The 17,849-nt window shown below is 38.7% G+C and overlaps 1 protein-coding gene across 1 annotated transcript in view; it reads left to right on the forward strand.

The window, feature by feature from the left end:
• The window catches only part of COL12A1 (collagen type XII alpha 1 chain), a gene marked incomplete at its 5' end in the record, with an annotated part of 99,527 nt that overhangs the window by 12,045 nt on the left and 69,633 nt on the right, over window positions 1–17,849 (forward strand). Inside the window, 5 exons of the mRNA XM_082305629.1 lie at window positions 129–419; window positions 645–1,247; window positions 2,636–2,908; window positions 5,228–5,500; window positions 6,466–6,738. Coding sequence (XP_082161755.1) covers window positions 129–419; window positions 645–1,247; window positions 2,636–2,908; window positions 5,228–5,500; window positions 6,466–6,738 — 1,713 coding nt within the window. The remainder of the gene's footprint in view (window positions 1–128; window positions 420–644; window positions 1,248–2,635; window positions 2,909–5,227; window positions 5,501–6,465; window positions 6,739–17,849) is intronic.

The raw sequence follows: 17,849 nt of genomic DNA on the forward strand, positions 1-17,849 counted from the left end.
AAAAAAATGTGGTTTTTTTAGTAAAGATTAAGCAAAGATGACAAAATTTATTTCAGCAATAAAAATGTGCAAGAAAATATGTTTATAATTCTAATTAATATTTTGGGTTTGCTTTTGATTACTTTCAGTGGTGGAGCCTCCTTCAAATCTGGTGGCCACTCAAGTCTCCTCAAAATCTGTTAGGATCACTTGGGATCCATCCACAAGCCAAATAACTGGCTATCGGCTGCAGTTCATTCCAATGATAGCTGGTGGAAAACAACATGTACTGAGTGTGGGTCCTCAGACTACTGCTCTGAATGTTAAAGATCTCTCTCCAGACACAGAATATCAAATTAATGTTTATGCAATGAAAGGACTGACTCCCAGTGAGCCAATAACGATAATGGAAAAAACACAACAAGTGAAAGTTCAAGTGGGTGAGTTAGGAGCTACTATGTTATCTTCACATGGTAGCTTTTTGTTGTTGAAGCCTCTGATGCTTGTTTTAATATCATACCTTTATTATTTTATGAGAAACAGCTTTACTTATAATGGTTTATTTCCTTTGTAAGCAACCGGGTGTGATACCTGAACTGCAGATGCAATTGTAATGCTGTGGCTATTGAATATCTGTTTATAGTGGTAATTCTTTTTCTCTACAGAATGCTCACGTGGTGTGGATGTAAAAGCTGATGTTGTGTTTTTAGTGGATGGTTCCTACAGCATTGGTATCGCCAATTTTGTTAAAGTAAGAGCCTTTTTGGAAGTGTTAGTTAAAAGCTTTGAGATATCGCCTCAAAAAGTACAGATAAGTCTTGTCCAGTACAGCAGAGATCCGCATATGGAGTTTTCTTTGAACAGATACAACAGAGTGGAAGACATAATTCAGGCTATTAACACCTTCCCCTACAGAGGTGGATCTACCAACACAGGCAAAGCGATGACATATGTGAGGGAAAAAGTATTTGTTACCAGCAAAGGATCAAGACCAAATGTGCCAAGAGTCATGATTCTTATTACTGATGGAAAATCATCAGATGCTTTTAAAGAACCTGCAATAAAGCTGAGGGATGCAGATGTAGAAATATTTGCAGTTGGTGTGAAAGATGCAGTGCGTACAGAATTAGAAGCAATTGCATCACCTCCTGCTGAAACCCACGTTTACACAGTGGAAGATTTTGATGCTTTTCAAAGAATATCATTTGAACTTACGCAGTCTGTCTGCCTACGGATTGAGCAGGAACTGGCTGCTATAAGGAAAAAATGTAAGTAACTACTATTACTTAGAGAAATGTAGAAAATGCAATGAAAAAAGATCTGAACCAATGTTTTGTGCTTGTAGTTACATAAAGAATTGATATTGATGAAATTGTCCATATACAAATGATAATTTTAATAACTGGGGATTTGGTTCTCATTTTCAAACATATTAAAAGCAATGGGGGAAATTAATGGAGAAATGGAGATGAAAAAATTATTGGAGAAATATTTTTTTTTCCTCCCCTCCTAGGTATATAGAAAGTTATTAAAGTGTGCGTCTGGAATGACCTGGTGGATATGCTCTACTTTTACACTCAATGTCTTGAGTAAAACAGTTACTTACTAGGGCCATTCTTCTTTAGCTGTGCAAAATGAGGTAGCTAGTCTAAGCTTGTCTTTTAGAATTTCAAAGGCAATGGAGCAATGCTTGACACCTCCAGAGGGTGATTTGGTTAATTTTTAGGATAAAATGAATGGCCCTCTGAAATGGGCTTAGAGAAGACAATTTGAGACAGCAGATGCTAGGTGATGTTAATCTCAGTCCAACTGTAAAGACTGAAATGAAGTAGCACATGGAAGTCTTCACATGCATTCAAATTTGGTGAGCTTGGATAATGTTTAATATTTAAAAGATTTGTAAATGACCAACTTTTGGTCAGCTAAAGTTACTTATGATTAGTTGCACCCTCAGTGTCCCTACCTATGATTAGCAGAACACTAACATTGAATAGTCCCCAGTATTGAAAACCCCACTCTCTTTAAAAATAAGCCTTTTGTTTCAGGATAGCTTTGAGGAACAAACCAGCAAAGCAGCCTTTGTTTTAGAGGGCTCAAGCAGTCTTAACATCCCCACTGTTAGGCTGACTAGGCCAACCAAAACAAGCCCAGGATGTCAGGTTTGTGTTTGTGCCTCATGTCAAGTTCCTTGTTTCCCTTTTGACTCCATTCCTGAAAAAATACTGGGATTTATTTTGTCCTATTTCTAATCTAGATCTGCAAAACCCCCAAGGATTCCTAGTTCCCATTGAGGGCATAATGTTACTGCTGTTCATGGGACATATGAAAGAGGGAGCCTAACTTGATTATTAGATTCTAACTTAAGTTTTCATAAGTACATTTTTTTAGATGGACTGTTCTCATTTGATCTAGAAATCACTGAGTTGGTGCTTCTACTCATTCATATGATTTAAGACAACCTAGATATGATCGTCATGAAATTTGATAGCTATAAACAAGTGTAGAAAACAAATACAGTTGCATGTCCAACAAAATATCTGTTCAATTAGAATAAATTAAAAGTTATTGAGGGACATTTTTCATTTATTTTAGAGATTTTGTTTTAAAAAATATTTTAGCAAGTATGCCTCATCTGTGCATTTTTATTTCCATACAGCTTACGTACCTGCAAAGAATATGGTCTTTTCTGATATAACATCTGACAGTTTCAAAGTGAGTTGGTCTCCAGCTGGATCTGAGGTTTTGTCCTATCTCATTAAATATAAAGTAGCAGTCGGTGGAGATGAATTCATTGTTTCAGTACCAGCTTCAAGTACTAGCTCAGTTCTCACCAACTTGCTACCTGAAACTACTTATGCAGTCAGTGTGATTTCTGAGTATGAAGATGGTGATGGCCCTCCCTTGGATGGAGAGGAAACCACCTTAGAAGGTAGGCTTCCCATTATTCTCAGACACGAGAGAGTCATATGTTCAAATAAGAAGTTGCTTTATTGAGAGAATGGGTGTATGTGGAACAGCCAGCTGAGGCTGAGAAGCCGTACTGGTATGAAGGATGAGAATAAACATTGTTGTCTCTCAATGTATTTAGTAAAGATCTAAAATTCCAATATTAGATATAAAATTCCAATAAACATTAAATTGTTAAGATTGGATTTTATTTTCCCTGAAAGCTGGATGGATGCTGTGTTTCTCTGCAGCGGCCTATTTTCGAATGAAGTGTTTTGTTGTCAATAATAAATTCATTGGCATATATTAATCTTAATATATGCTTAAATTAGACTAGATGAACATTGTAGGTCCCTTCCAACTGAACTATTCTATTTAATAATTATGAATCTGATGCAGGAATGCATGTTGAATTTAATACTTTTAAAGTCAAGCATGTACCTATGTAATTTGCTGTATCTACATCTAACTTACATTAATAGAAATTCTATTTTATATACCATAGGCTTAAAGGGTTCTGTGTTTTTGGTCAGCTGTTTCTCATCAGAACTTCATGGGTCTGATCCACTAACTCTTACTGATTCAAAACTTCCATTGGTGTCAGTGTGAGTTTATGTGATCAATGGCTGTAAATTTAAACATAGTAGCTGTACTTTTTCTTCATAGAGTTGCCATGATGCATTTCCACTGATTTAAAGGAGAAGGATGACAGTAAATTTGATTTTCTCTTCCAGTAGTTGAATACTCAGTCTAGTCTAAATCATACTTTTTAAAATATTGATCCACTCTTTTTTTATTACTCCATGCTGTCATTTGTGACCTTTGGTGACATAAATGATTCCAAGGGAGCAAAAGAAACAGCATGGAAATTTGTTAATTGCTCTTTCCTCTTAGAACTGATAGAAATACGCATTTATAAAATAGTTTAGTTTGGATGTTAAGTTTGGAAGATACAGGTTTCACTGTTGATGTGCATATTTCCATGACTGTACCAGTCAGAATGTTTTGGCCACATATAACTTTCCCTTAGGAAAACAGACAAACTCTTGGCTGATAGAATATGTAGCTTGTGATCGTAAAGGACAGGAGGAGGAATAGCTTTAATAAAAATAATCAGTGTTCCCATGTTGTAACTGATACTGCCTTAAATAACTGTCAGCATCTTGATCTGATGATAACCCAACATGTCTGAGAAGGCAGAGTTCTTCTGCAATCATGTAAATGCCAGCAGCTCTCCATGCAGATCTAGCTAACAGTTGTGGCCAGACAGCTTTCTTGGCAACTAACTTTGGTTTCAGGCTTTTAAAGAATTTGAAATTGAGTATTGTGTTTCTGATTAGTAGGAAACAAGTTCGTTTCTTTAAAGCTAGGATTATTAATTGCTCCACTCTTAACAGATCTGTAATTTAACACTGAAGAACAATGCTTTTGACATATAACATTCCCATTGAATTGTACTTTAGTTAATAAACAATAAAAAACAAAACATTTTTTTGCCTGAATGACAATGCTACACACTGCTAGGCAACTCGCAGTACAGTAGATCTTAATGTATGTTGGAAGAGTCAAGTCCTTCTTTGGTGTGCCCACTGAGTTCATATAAAATCACCTGAGCTGCTATATCGTTTGTCAAGGAGCAGGCTAGGTTAAATGATTCACCACAGTTTTTCCTTAATTTCTGGAATAACAGGCTATTTCTTTTCTTTCTGTTTGAGACTTAATTCAGAAGCCTTTTTTAAACATTAGATGCAAGTCATATTGCAATGAATATATTTTTTTGTTATGAAAATTTAACTTAAAGAAATAGAATTGTTTTGGTGTTTTTTTTTTTTCCTGTTGCATTTACCTGGGTCATTTCTTTAAAATAGGAGAGCTGCCTGTGTGTAGTCAGGTGTATCTGACAACTATCTGTAAATGGAGGTGGTGTAAAACAAATGGCCACAGCAAAGAAACCTATACGATTTGCTAAGAAATTTACCCATTATGCCCAAACGTCCCTTACATGGTTCAGTTCTACTGTTACCACTAAACACGGTCAGACTGTCTTAAGTTTCAGCAGTTGTGTAAACCGGGGATTAATGCACTTGTGGGGACAACTTTGTTACACTGCTGATGGTAAATCTGGCCCTAAATTTTCAGAAAAGACTAATGGTTTGTGTACTTTAAAACAATGGGAGGGCAATATAAGCTGCTGTTTTGGTAAACTGGATGAGCTAAAAGAATGGTTAGAATGGTTTCACTTCAGCTACTACTTGATTAAAATCAAATATTTACAAATTATATATGTATATTTTTTTTGTAGTTAAAGGTGCTCCTCGAAACTTAAGGATAACAGATGAAACTACCGATAGCTTTGTAGTTGGCTGGACTCCAGCTCCAGGAAATGTCCTACGGTACAGGCTTGTATATAGACCACTTACAGGAGGAGAAAGGAGACAAGTGACCGTCTCAGCAAATGATAGATCAACTACTCTGCAGAACTTGATCCAAGATACAAGATATGAAGTGTCTGTTATTCCTGAGTATCAGTCTGGGCCTGGAAATTCGCTGAATGGATATGCAAAAACTGATGAAGGTACATGATCGATGCTGTGAATGTAGTAAGCTTGAGAAAAACTCCCTGCATGCTGACATATTCATACTGAAAAGAGAATAACCCATATTCTCCATATGTATTATCCCAGATGAACAGGGAATTATAAAATTGCTCAAGCCTAGTTGAGAGGTAATTTAAGACAATATAATTTATCAAAATTGTAATATTTAATTTTAAAATACAGTATATTGAACCTGCAACACCTAATATGGCAAAGTAACTTGGGTGAAGAATCTACAGTCTACCTGTATGTTTAATTAATTGTCCTCATGATTCTTCATATTGTCAATGATATAAATTATATTTCTTTTCAGCAAATTCAGACCCTGTTTGCACTTTATTCTGAATGGCTAGCAGGGAATGAATGAAACATTTAATTTGCTAAAGTTACCACTGTAGCCTTAACTTGTATGAAAATGCATGATCCTTTAACACGCATCATGTCTCACTAAACAAAATCCAAAGAGTACAGAGACATTATGAATGTCCTGGTCACTGGTGAAACTTCACTGAGATTTTAATTATTAGAAACCAGAAAAACTATCATCAAAAAGAACTCTGTAGGAAACCATAATGTGTTAATTTCACATTTCATTGGTGATCTTTGACTTGATTCTGCAGACGGTGACTTCAACATGGATCTTGGCATGTTGAAGTTGAGCATATATTCAGGTACTAGTATGTATAAGTGTTCCAGGATGGAGGCTGTAGTTTTAATAGAAAAAGATAGGAGCAAAAAGACTTTATTGGGCATTTTTGCCTAAGGAGAGTGGGGATGGAATTGTACAATCCTGATTACAGTAAAGTTATACTGTAGCAGTGTTAGTACAGGCTATTCAGGAATTACTTTTTCAGCATTAAGTCCTATGTTGTGGTAACCTAAAAAATAAACCAAGAAATAAAGCTTGCTTCAACTTGTTTTCAACATCTTTTGACATGTGCAGTCCGAGGAAATCCAAGAAATCTGAGAGTTTCTGATGCTACAACATCAACAATGAAGCTGTCTTGGAGTCCTGCTCCCGGCAAAGTGCAGCAGTACTTTATAACATACACTCCAGTCGCAGGAGGTGAAACTAAGGAAGTGACTGTGAAAGGTGACACTACCTCTAAAGTGCTGAAAGGCTTAGACCAAGCCACTAGGTATGCATTGACTGTGTCTGCCTTGTATGCCTCTGGAGCAGGAGAGGCCCTTTCTGGAGAGGGAGAAACACTTGAAGGTAACTATTTATTGTTTCTGTACAGTCATTCATTTATTTGATTTGATATTAAGGTGTCTTAAAGTGTACTGTCTTCCTGAATTTTCTGTAGAAGTAAATACATGAATGAAAAATAGGCATAAAGACATTCTCCTGCTTTACAGGGATTTTCCAAACCCCTCTGATTTTTCCAAATCAGAGAAAACAGTGGGGTCAAATCACTGACTGGGGAAAGGACTGGGTCTCTTGAAAAAGGCATTGCCAGAAGCACCAACCAAAACTTACTGTACTTCCACACCAGCCTCAGTGAAATATTTTGTCCTATAACTCTCAATTTCCAAGCAGTTTTAGTGGCAGATTGTTCTTAATGTAACAGGATTAATTAATGGGCTTAAAGCATCTCATCCATTTGAAAATTTGCAGGGTTTCTACTGTACTGAGACTGAAAGATATTCAGGGACCATTTTTGCATTAGAGAAGCAACATCTAGTCTAGGCACAGAAATAATGAATCATATCCTTCTTTTGACTAATAGGAGTAAGAACCTGGAGCTGAGCATTAACAAAATGCTGGCAAAAGCATAAGTCGGAGCCAAAGACTTTCTTATACGGAGGGGAGGCTGCTCTCACTCTGCCTTTGAGCAGAGAATTTCCCAGACTCCTTCTCTGTGAGCATTCTCAGTGTCATCTGTTAATTGTCAGAGGATAGGGAAAGCTGCCTTCTAGGCCATGAAAGGAAGTGTGACTGTGCTCTGTGCTGGCCAGGTATGTATTGCTAAAGTCTTGCACTGCAGCTGTGTAGGCACAGCACTTGAAAACATCTTACAGATAAATTATGTGGAATTAAAACTTGTCCATTGACGCTAATGGACTTATAGTGGGGATACACTTGGCTCTCAGGTTCTCCATGAGTTTAACTTTTTGTTTATGACATAGGTTAGGAAACAAATCAGAAAACCTATTTTAAATATGAAACTGTAAAAAAAAAATAAAAATCAGTTCCAATGATTCACCAACGCACTGAATTAATCCCACTAAAATTTAGGCATTTATTTGAACACTGGAGTTTGCAGCATGGACTCTCTAGGATTCTTCTGTGACTGATGAAGAAAGGCAGATAATTCCAGAAGGCAGGTAGTTCATCTGAGATCTCATTTTTCCTTCAAAGGAACATTTCTCTGTCCACTGACTGTAGAAGGAGCAACCGAGAGCCAGGCACCCTGCCTACCCCACTACCTAAGTCTCAGACAATGATCCAAGCATAGAATCATAGAATCGTTTAGGTTGGAAAAGACCCTTAAGATCATCGAGTCCAACCGTTAACCTAGCACTGCCAAGTCCACCACTAAACCATGTCCCTAAGCACCACATCTACACATCTTTTAAATACCTCCAGGGATGGGGACTCCACCACTTCCCTGGGCAGCCTCTTCCAGTGCTTGCTAACACTTTCAGTGAAGAAATTTTTCCTAATATCCAATCTAAACCTCCCCTGGTGCAACCTGAGGTCATTTCCTCTTGTCCTATCATCTATCACTTGTTCCTTGGGAGAAGAGACCAACACCCACCTCACTACAACCTCCTTTCAGGTAGTTGTATAGAGCAATAAGGTCTCCCCTCAGCCTCCTTTTCTCCAGGCTAAACAACCACAGCTCCCTGTGTCAAAGGTGTCAAAGGCCTTACTAAAGTCCAGGTAGACAACATCCACAGCCTTTCCCTCATCCACTAAGTGGGTCGTCTTGTCATAGAAGGAGATCAGGTTAGTGAAACAGGACCTGCCTTTCATAAACCCATACTGACTGGGCCTGATCCCCTGGTTGTCCCACATGTGCCGTGTGATGGCACTCAGGATCATCTGCTCCATAACCTTCCCTGGCACCCAGGTCAGGCAGACAGGCCTGTAGTTCCTGAGATCCTCCTTCCAACCCTTCTTGTAGATGGGCATCACATTAGCTAACCTCCAGTCAACGGGGACCTCCCCGGTTAGCTAGGACTGCTGATAGATGATAGAAAGTGGCTTCGTGAGCACTTCCGCCAGCTCCCTCAGTACCGTTGGGTGGATCCCATCTGGCCCCATAGCCTTGTGTGTGTCCAAGTGGTGTAGCAGGTCACTGACCATTTCCCCTTGGATTATGGGGGCTTCATTCTGTTCCCCATCCCTGTCTTCCAGCTCAGGGGTCTGGGTACCCAGAGAACAACTGGTCTGACTATTAGAGACTGAGGCAAAGAAGGCATTAAGTACCTCAGCCTTTTTCTCATCCTTTGTCACTATGTTTCCCCCCACATCCAGTAAAGGATGGAGATTCTCCTTAGCCCTCCTTTTGATGTTAATGTATTTCTAGAAACATTTTTTATGGTCTTTTATGGCAGTAGCCAGATTAAGTTCTAGTTGGGCTTCAGCCCTTCTAATTTGCTCCCTGCATAACCTCACAACATCCTTGTAGTCCTCCCGAGTTGCCTGCCCCTTCCTCCAAAGATCAGAAACTCTCCTTTTTTGCCTGAGTTCCAGCCAAATCTGTCTGTTCAGCCAGGCCGGTCTTCTTCCCCGCCAGCTCATCTTTTGGCACATGGGAACAGCCTGCTCCCGTGCCTTTATGATTTCCTTCTTGAAGAATGCCCAGCCTTCCTGGACTCCTTTGCCCTTCAGAACTGCCTCCCAAGAGACTCTGTCAACGAGGCTCCTAAACAGGCCAAAGTCTGCCCTCTGAAAGTCCAAGGTAGCAGTTCTGCTGACCCCCACCCTTACTTCTCCAAGAATCAAAAACTCTATTGTTTTGTGATTACTATGTCCAAGACAGCCTCCAACCATCACATCACCCACAAGTCCTTCTCTGTTCACAAACAAGAGGTCCAGCTGGGTACGTTCCCTAGTTGGATCCCTCACCAGCTGTGTCAGGAAGTTATCATCTTCCACACACTCCAGGAACCTCCTAGACTGTTTCCTCTCTGCTGTATTGTATTTCCAGCAAACGTCTGGTAAGTTGAAGTCCCTCGTGAGAACAAGGGCTAGCGATTGTGAGACTTCTCCCAGCTGCTTATAGAATATTTCATCTGCCTCTTCATCCCGGTTGGGTGGTCTATAACAGACTCCTACCATGACATCTGCCTTGTTGCCTTCCCCCTAATTCTTACCCATAAACACTCAACCCTACCATCACCATCGTTAAGCTCTAGACAATCAAAACACTCCCTAATGTATGGGACTACCCCACCACCTCTCCTTCCTTGCCTGTCATAGAATCATTATCCCTTCTGAAGAGTTTATAGCTATCCATCGCAGCGCTCCAGTTGTGCGAGTCATCCCACTGTATTTCTGAGATGGCAACTATATCCACCTACTTACACTGAGACAGGGTGCAATATGGTACATGACAAAACCTTTGAGGAAAACCAGACAATTAAGAATAAAATGGTTGCATTTTTGGAATTGAAAGGTAACATTCAAACTTCAAAGCTTAGTCTAGAAGTTTACCTGAAAAAAGAAGTCATGCTGCCTGTGAAGCTAAAATAAATACGGTTGGACTCGGCTGAAAAGTTACACAGGTCAGTGAAGTGAATACTTGACTATTAGCTGAAATAACTTGTCTGACTAAGGCTGGGAATGGGACAGATCTTAACTCTTGGAGAAATAAACTTATCAACAGTAATGACAAAAAAGCTGTGAAGGGAAGCATAAAAAAGTGTTTAGTATTTCAGTTAGTTAGTTTTTTCCGTGAGCCGCAGTGTCTGAGAAACAAAATAGTGCTATGTGTGTTTTTCATTGCCAACAGCACTGAAGTACTGAGCACTTAAGTATTTTCCTGCATCAGGAATCCCAGTGGGGCTTACTTGATGTCTTCACCATATGAATTCTCACCAAACCTATTCAGTCAGTGATGCCATAGTTGCTGCCCACTTTGGTTCATCATCATATCAAGAGCTAGGCTTGAGATTTCCTTTTGAACTGAGACAGTTCTTAGTTTATGGTATTGATACGTAGTCTAAGAGAAATCGATTTGTGTGTAGTGAACATTTCAGCACTAACAGGAAAGTGAGAAAAGAGGAGCTGGATACAGTAGCTTCTCCAGCTATTTATTGTATAGTCAAGTGGCAGGAAATGAAAAATCCAAGCTCTCAGATGTTCATGGAATTTTACTGAGTCACTAAATGGTCCCTTGTGACTAAGGGTGTAGACAAACATTCTTACTGCCTTCAGTAATGATTTATTTTGTTCTGCATGTAGTAGGAGAACTCACAGGGGCAGTTACTGTGTCTTGGTTGCAAGGGTAGCCTTCAGCAGAGACAAAAAACTGATAATTTTTTTAGACTGCTCTAACATGATTTGCAAGAACATGTCTGCCCAGGCATTCATTGAAGGTCTCTCAGTTATGTATGTTACCTCTAGAGGAATTTTGGAGCAGCTACAAATTGCTCTTGGAAGTTCCTTCTCTTCCACTGCTTTGCTCTGCACGATGGTTTTTCAGTGTTGTGAAGTGGCTAGTTTGTTTCAGGCTACTTGGGAAAATCAATCCACACAAACACAGCAATCATTCTGTGTACTTGATATTATTTACCAGCTGGGTAATCTCTGCTTCTCCTTTTGTTTTTCTTTTTGCTACATGTATGCTTGCCCTTATTGTTTCTCTGCATAAAACAGAGAGGGCAAATATTCCCCCAAGTGACTGTAGACAATCTCTTCTATAAACTGTTTGTATAGCTATCTGGTCCAGCCCAAAGATAAACACATGCCAGAGGATCAGAATTTTATGAACTATTCACAGACACCATGGTATAGAGAGTTTAGCAAATCGGAAAGTTACTCATTTCTGAGGGTGCTGTTCCATACCATACAGGTAATTGTTATTCAGAGAGAATAGGTTTATTTCCATTTTGTGTTTATGAAGTGGGAAAAGGGAAACAATTTTTTTGCCCCTCTGTTGAAGGAGTGTGCTTTCCTTCTACAGTAAATCAGATTTTAAGAAATTTATAGGGCTCTGATCTTTTATACAGCCTCTTTCAGTCACTGGCTGATTTTGTCTGCAGTTATGAAGTACCACCCAGAGGTGAAAGTTCTGGAGCTTTATATTTCATATTGCATTAAACATAATTGCACATGCAAAATACGTGCTGTAGAAAACTCTCCACTTTTATCCTCTCACTTTCAAAAGTGCATGGTGATCCATCACTAGGCAGCTTTGGTTGGAGCCCTTCTATAAAGGTGCCATGGAAAAATTTTCCTCAGACACATTTTGTTGGCTGTGATTCACCTCAGGTCACACAAAATCATTGAAACTGCTAAAGTAAATTAAATCAGTGCAGGCTGCCGTTTGCTTTGTGGTGGGACAAGGCTTGTGACAACTGGGGGAACTAAACACATCAGCACTGATGGTTGTATTTGATGATACATAATACAGACTGAAGAACAAGCAAGAAATACCCACAGGCATGCCTTAGGAAAAAGCCTCCCTCTTATCTCCAAACACCCCAAACAAACCATTTGGCTTTCAGTTTTTGGGAGGATTGTATGATCTTACCCAAGTCATCATACACTAGAAATAAAACACAATGATAAACACGGTGAGGGTGGTGAGCGTAAATGCAACAGACAGTGAGCAGTTTGTGAGAGCTACTGTTTTTCTAATCTGTTTTTTAATAAGAGAGGTGGTTGTAAGTCTGGCAAGAATTTGGTTTTCTGCTGAAAGGCATGCTGTCAGATGAAAAGAACATACTGTACATTAGCTGCTAAACAGATTAACTTCCATAATTTGCTGTTGTTTTAAAGAGAAACAAATACATTGATAGATTAAGCAATCTACACAGAAATGTTTAATCCTAATGAATGTCTGAAAAGTTTGAAAGCTGCAGATCTATTTTATGAGTGTCCTTTTGCTGGCAGTTATATATTTTTCAGAACAGCTTTAAGAATATTTCAGTTACTGACACTAAGCAGGGGAGTCATTACACTTTTAATAAGAATTTCAGAGAAATTTAGGAAAAACGCGTTTTTTTTCAGAAAAAGATTCAGTGGTCAGATTCTCATCTTGCTTACACTGAGAAATTTCAAAGTATTTCCACTTAAGCCAGTGAAGTTCCTAGGCTAGAAACACTGTTGGTGTAAATGGACATAGTTCTTTTGAAATAAATGAGACCGCGAGTCTACATCAGCAGAGATGTCAGCCCATTTTATTTCTTACCTTTGTACATTTCAGAATGAACAACAAAAGCTATAGTGTATTATATTCAGGACAGAAATTTGAGAGAGAATTGTGTCATAGCCTCTTCTCCTTTGGAAAAAGAATCTTTATGTTTCAGTGATATAGGGCTCGATCCTGCCATCTCGTTTGATGGGTAGCTATTTGTGCTGTAAGAATTGGGCTGTATTAAAGCCATATATTAAAAAAAGTTGTCATGACTGAGTCACTTTTCACTTTTAAGTTATTTTCTGTTATATACATTTCTTAGAGTTTAGGTTTGTGGATTTTTTGGGGGGAGCTTGTTTTTTGCTCAGAAAATTAATAGTAGTTCTTTGATAAATAAATGATTTCATTTTGCTGTTTCTATAGTAACATAAGAATGCTTTAGAAATGAATGACCTCCTACAGGCAGAGCAGTGCAAATTCAAGTGACATTTTCTTACAATGAGGTTTTTACCATATCACAGGGACTTTACGTAATGTTCAGTCTGTGTAGCGCTGCTTCCATCCTGACAGAAACAAGGACTCACTGTCCTCAGGAGATTTAATGCTGTTTCATGCATTTTTAAAATTATACATTCCAAGATTTTTGAGTCTGACATTTGAAATTGACTTTTGATAATCTGTGGAAAATTATCTTAGTTTTATATAGGAAATGAGATACATATCAGAAAAAAATTAACACAGGGCACAGTCAAATGAATAATAAAAAGATATTTCTAGACGGTTGAGATTAGTGTTAACTGATTAACTGTTGGAAAAGACAGATAAAATATTAAAGGGACTGATTATGAATTCCTGTTGGCTTTATCCTAGAGCAAGGACTCAGGAGTGATCTGTCCAAAGTCCCTCTGCTCTGGGTCAGAACTTTCCTGGTTTGCATCTTCTTTCTGCATTCCCAGTAGCAGAAGAGCAAGAAACCTGCTCTAACAGGGCCAAGTGAGCATTCCCTTTGTGTAGCTAGTCCTTGACTCTCCCCTGCACCATGTCCACATCCCCTCTCTACGTGCCTGAGGGCTGGTACTCCAGCAATAACCTACTACTTTGTGGCTTGGAGGGAAGGATATCAGCCAACCAAAGTGACTGCCTCCTCCGATGCTGAGGAGAGTTTGACCATTATAGTAAAACTTTAAAGTGATTCTGCTACCAACTCAACTCATCTGATGCGCAACCTTGCCTGCTGACTTAATAGGATACTCCTGACATATCCCATTGTAAACAAGGCAGGACTCTGGCCATAAAGTTTTGGTATATGCTTCTGCAAGAGAATGCTCATTTATTTAGTTGATTCTGACCTTTTAGGATGCTGGCTTAGTTCAATCCTATGTTTAACTGAAATGAAACATGGGTCTGCATGAAATTTACTGCTGCAGGTTGATTTTGAAGGCTGATTTTAAGAGCACATACAGAAAATTGTTTAAACTTTGGGCCCAAACTGCATGCATAACTCGCACTGAAATCAGCTGGAGTTGTGTAAATGTTTCTGAGGGGAAAGACCATTTGAATAAGGCCATTTCATTTTTATGAATGTCAACATTTTCATTTTAGCTGATTCACAGTCTTGTATTCAATAACAACAGTGATTGCTGGAGAGCTATGGGAAGTGAGCCAAGTGGACACAGGGAAACTGCTTTAATATTGTATTGTGGCTCTGGCATACTATAGTGGAAAAGCTTAATATGGAAACTGGACATTGCAGAAGTCCAGAACTGGGTGTAAAAGCACCTGACTGAAAGTTACCAAATTATTTTTTGAGAGTGTGTCTGCACTGAGTGATGGTAGAGATGTACAAGGGACTGTAGGCAGGCTGCAGCTCTGAGCTAATGACGGCTGAAGCGAATCTGATAGCCTGAAACTGGTGACTGGCTTGCTCGCCCAGGCAGGGATTTGACCTGTCCGTGCAAGCACTTTGTTTTGCTGTGTACATACTCACCATGGCTTACAGCTGTGCTTACACCAGCTGGTTTGGTGCTCCAGAGCATAATAGGACTTAATGCCTGTTAGGGGATAATTTTCAAAAACCAACTGCTTCCTCACTTGCTGATGACTTGGGGGCTGTATGAAGCGATGGGCATACTTTAAATTCTATTTCAAGTCAGGAAAAAGGAGGAGTCTTTTGACAGTTAACTACTTGCGAGCCAGCCAGGCAGCACTTTTCTTTCCTACAGTGTGCATTGTCTTTCCACACTCCTTATCCATCCTGTTTAAAGAAGCAGGCAAGAAGCAGGCGTACAAGCATTTCTGGACACATGGACCAAAGAACAGAATGACTGCTTAGGTGTCACAGTTGTGGATTTTTTTTTTTTTTTTTTTTTTTTTTTTTTGTGAAATGTAAGCAAGGTAACTAGGTATTTTGTTTTAATCTAAGGGAAAAATATCTCATAGGTCTAATTGTATGTTTGCTGGTCACTACATTATACCAGTGTTATTGTGGAGCACAAATATGTTTCATGACTCTGAGCGTAGCAGCTTAGATAATACTTGATGGAATCCTAATAATTTAAGACTTACGGTTGGACTGCATCTTAAACACAGCTGCTCCCCTAATACAAAAACACTTGTGGGAGATCCAGTGAAGTAGAAAAAAGCTGTCAGTGAACTTCCACCTCACACATGAGGTGCAAATCAAGTTAGTGTGTTATGTTAAAGAAATGTTCTCGGTTGCAGTGTAACATATAAAAAGTCTAATTTCCTTTAGTAGGTAAGTTGTCTTGTCAGCAGTTTCCAACTATTTGAAGTAAAAATTTTCCATTTAGTTCTAGTGGTTTGGTAGGAATCCCAGTCCCTTTTCCCTCTCTTACCTTGCCTTATAAAAAAGACATTTAGTTCCAAAGGATATTTCTTTCACAACCAACATATTACAGTAACTGGTGTTCATTACAGTCCATTCCAAACAAATTATTTTCCTCTGTTATTTAATGACCTCAATAATGACTTAATCAATAATGGTTTTAAATATGCAGTTATTTTTGCAGTGTTTCCAACATATATCATTAGCTGTAGCTTCCAAGAGTAGACTTGCAAAAAAATTGTGCTGTGGTAGCAGATACTTTAATACTGAAATCATGTTGCGGCAGAGCCATGTTTTAAAGTAGCCAAAATAAAGTGACTTGTATATTTATATTACATTAAAATATGGAAAGAAAGGTTTTATTGTGAGACATCTGTGCATTCTATCAAGTTAGGTTTTCCATATTTTTTCCATTTGGATTGCCTTAATATTTTTTTTATTGTGTGAAAAAGCCAAGATTTGGGAGTAGAAGCTTAAGAGCAGACAGAAAAATTGGTGTAATTTACTTTTGAAGGCAAATCTTTTTTTCAGGCTTCCAGGAAAACTGGTTTTTGGAGTTTAGGTTCTGCCCTGGCTTTCATTTAATGCAGTCACTGAAGTCAGTGAGACTGCATGAAGCATGAGTTGAATCAGGCCTTTTCAATGTAACTTTTTCACTATATGCAACTGCTATTGTTGTGAAATGATAAACAAGTGAACTTTACCAAAACCTCTGTATCTTTAACCTTTTTTTGAAGAGCAGATGCCATAAATTGTGGTGATTTATATTGTGAGGCTAAAAATTGGTTTGAAGAGTAAAATTGTAAGAACCGATGCAGAGTTAGGATGGGAAAAGAATTGCCTCCAGAAGAACATGATGGGATATCTGAAGACTGTGAATTAAAATCAGAAAAACACCACAACACAGAGAAATTCTATTACATGCTCTACCAGCTATATTTGAGTCAGCTTCCTGATTGGAGTGGTACCCTCTGATTCTATAATCTGTGTAGCCAATGAATCTTTATTATACTATAAGCATTGTTTTCAGATAGATTGATATTAATTTCCATTCATCATTAAGCCAAGTGGGATTCAGTGGCTCAGTTTTAGTGAAGTTGTGCTGGCAATGAGATATTTCTGAAATGAAGCCTTTCTACAGGTAGTTGTGTTTGCTCCTGTGGGATTATGTTTGGAAACATTGCAGATTTGTGGTGGAAGTAAAAGGCAAAAGAATATGAAAAGGGAAAACACGGTATATGACTTTGAGCAACTTGTTGCTCAGTCTTGGACTGAAGCTGCTTCAGGCTTCTGAAAACAGTGAGGTCTGTTCTTGCAATGATCCTAAGCAGTGGAAATTGGATAGGTACTGAATTTCTCTGTGTTCAAGGAATTTTTACTCTGGTCCTGTTGTTGCTGTGGTATAATATAGGGATATATTTTTATCAGTGCAGGTAAAACTTAACTATGATGCCATGAGGGCAACTCAAGTGTTTAAGTCCTCTTGCTAAAGCAGTCTCTCAGAAATGTCCTGTATGCCACAGAGAATACACACTAAAGAACCGAGCACTTCTGTGTGTACGTGGATCTGGTTTTGTAGATCCATTTTGCAGATTCTGCTACAGTGAGGCCATTGCATTAAACCCACCAGTAAGCGCTCCTTTCCCGCCATCAAAAGCCAGCCACTGCAGTAGGAAAATTGAACATATGTTATAAACGTATGTTAAACGTTAAACAGAGGTGCTCCTTTCACTGCACCGCTTTAGACCAATGAGCTCCATTTCTAAGCAGTGGAATGACTCTGGTGTGTTAGGTGAAACTCGTGCATCCAGCTGACAACTGGATTTCACAGACTAACGAGCTGTTTCCTTTGTTCCAAGCTGGCTGGAACAAACTACAGGGAGGAAAGAGGTACAAGTCTTATGAGTGGAAAGATGGAGACTGTTTTCTATTGTAACTGTGACATGAAGTAAGCACACTGCAAATTAGTTGTAAACAAAATGAAATAGCTGATAGATCTGGTAAGCAGTAGTCTGGAAGATAAAAATGGTACTATTAAATAAAAAAGATAAGGTTGTCAGAGAAAGGACGGTTTTACTCAGGTAAAAGTCTCCTCCATTAACCCTCCAGAAAAAAGTTACACACATGAGGATGAAGATGAATGAAAGAAATACAATTATTTACTTGAGA

Source organism: Platalea leucorodia, assembly GCF_965183815.1.
Source record: "Platalea leucorodia genome assembly, chromosome: 3".
Lineage (NCBI taxonomy): Eukaryota > Metazoa > Chordata > Aves > Pelecaniformes > Threskiornithidae > Platalea > Platalea leucorodia.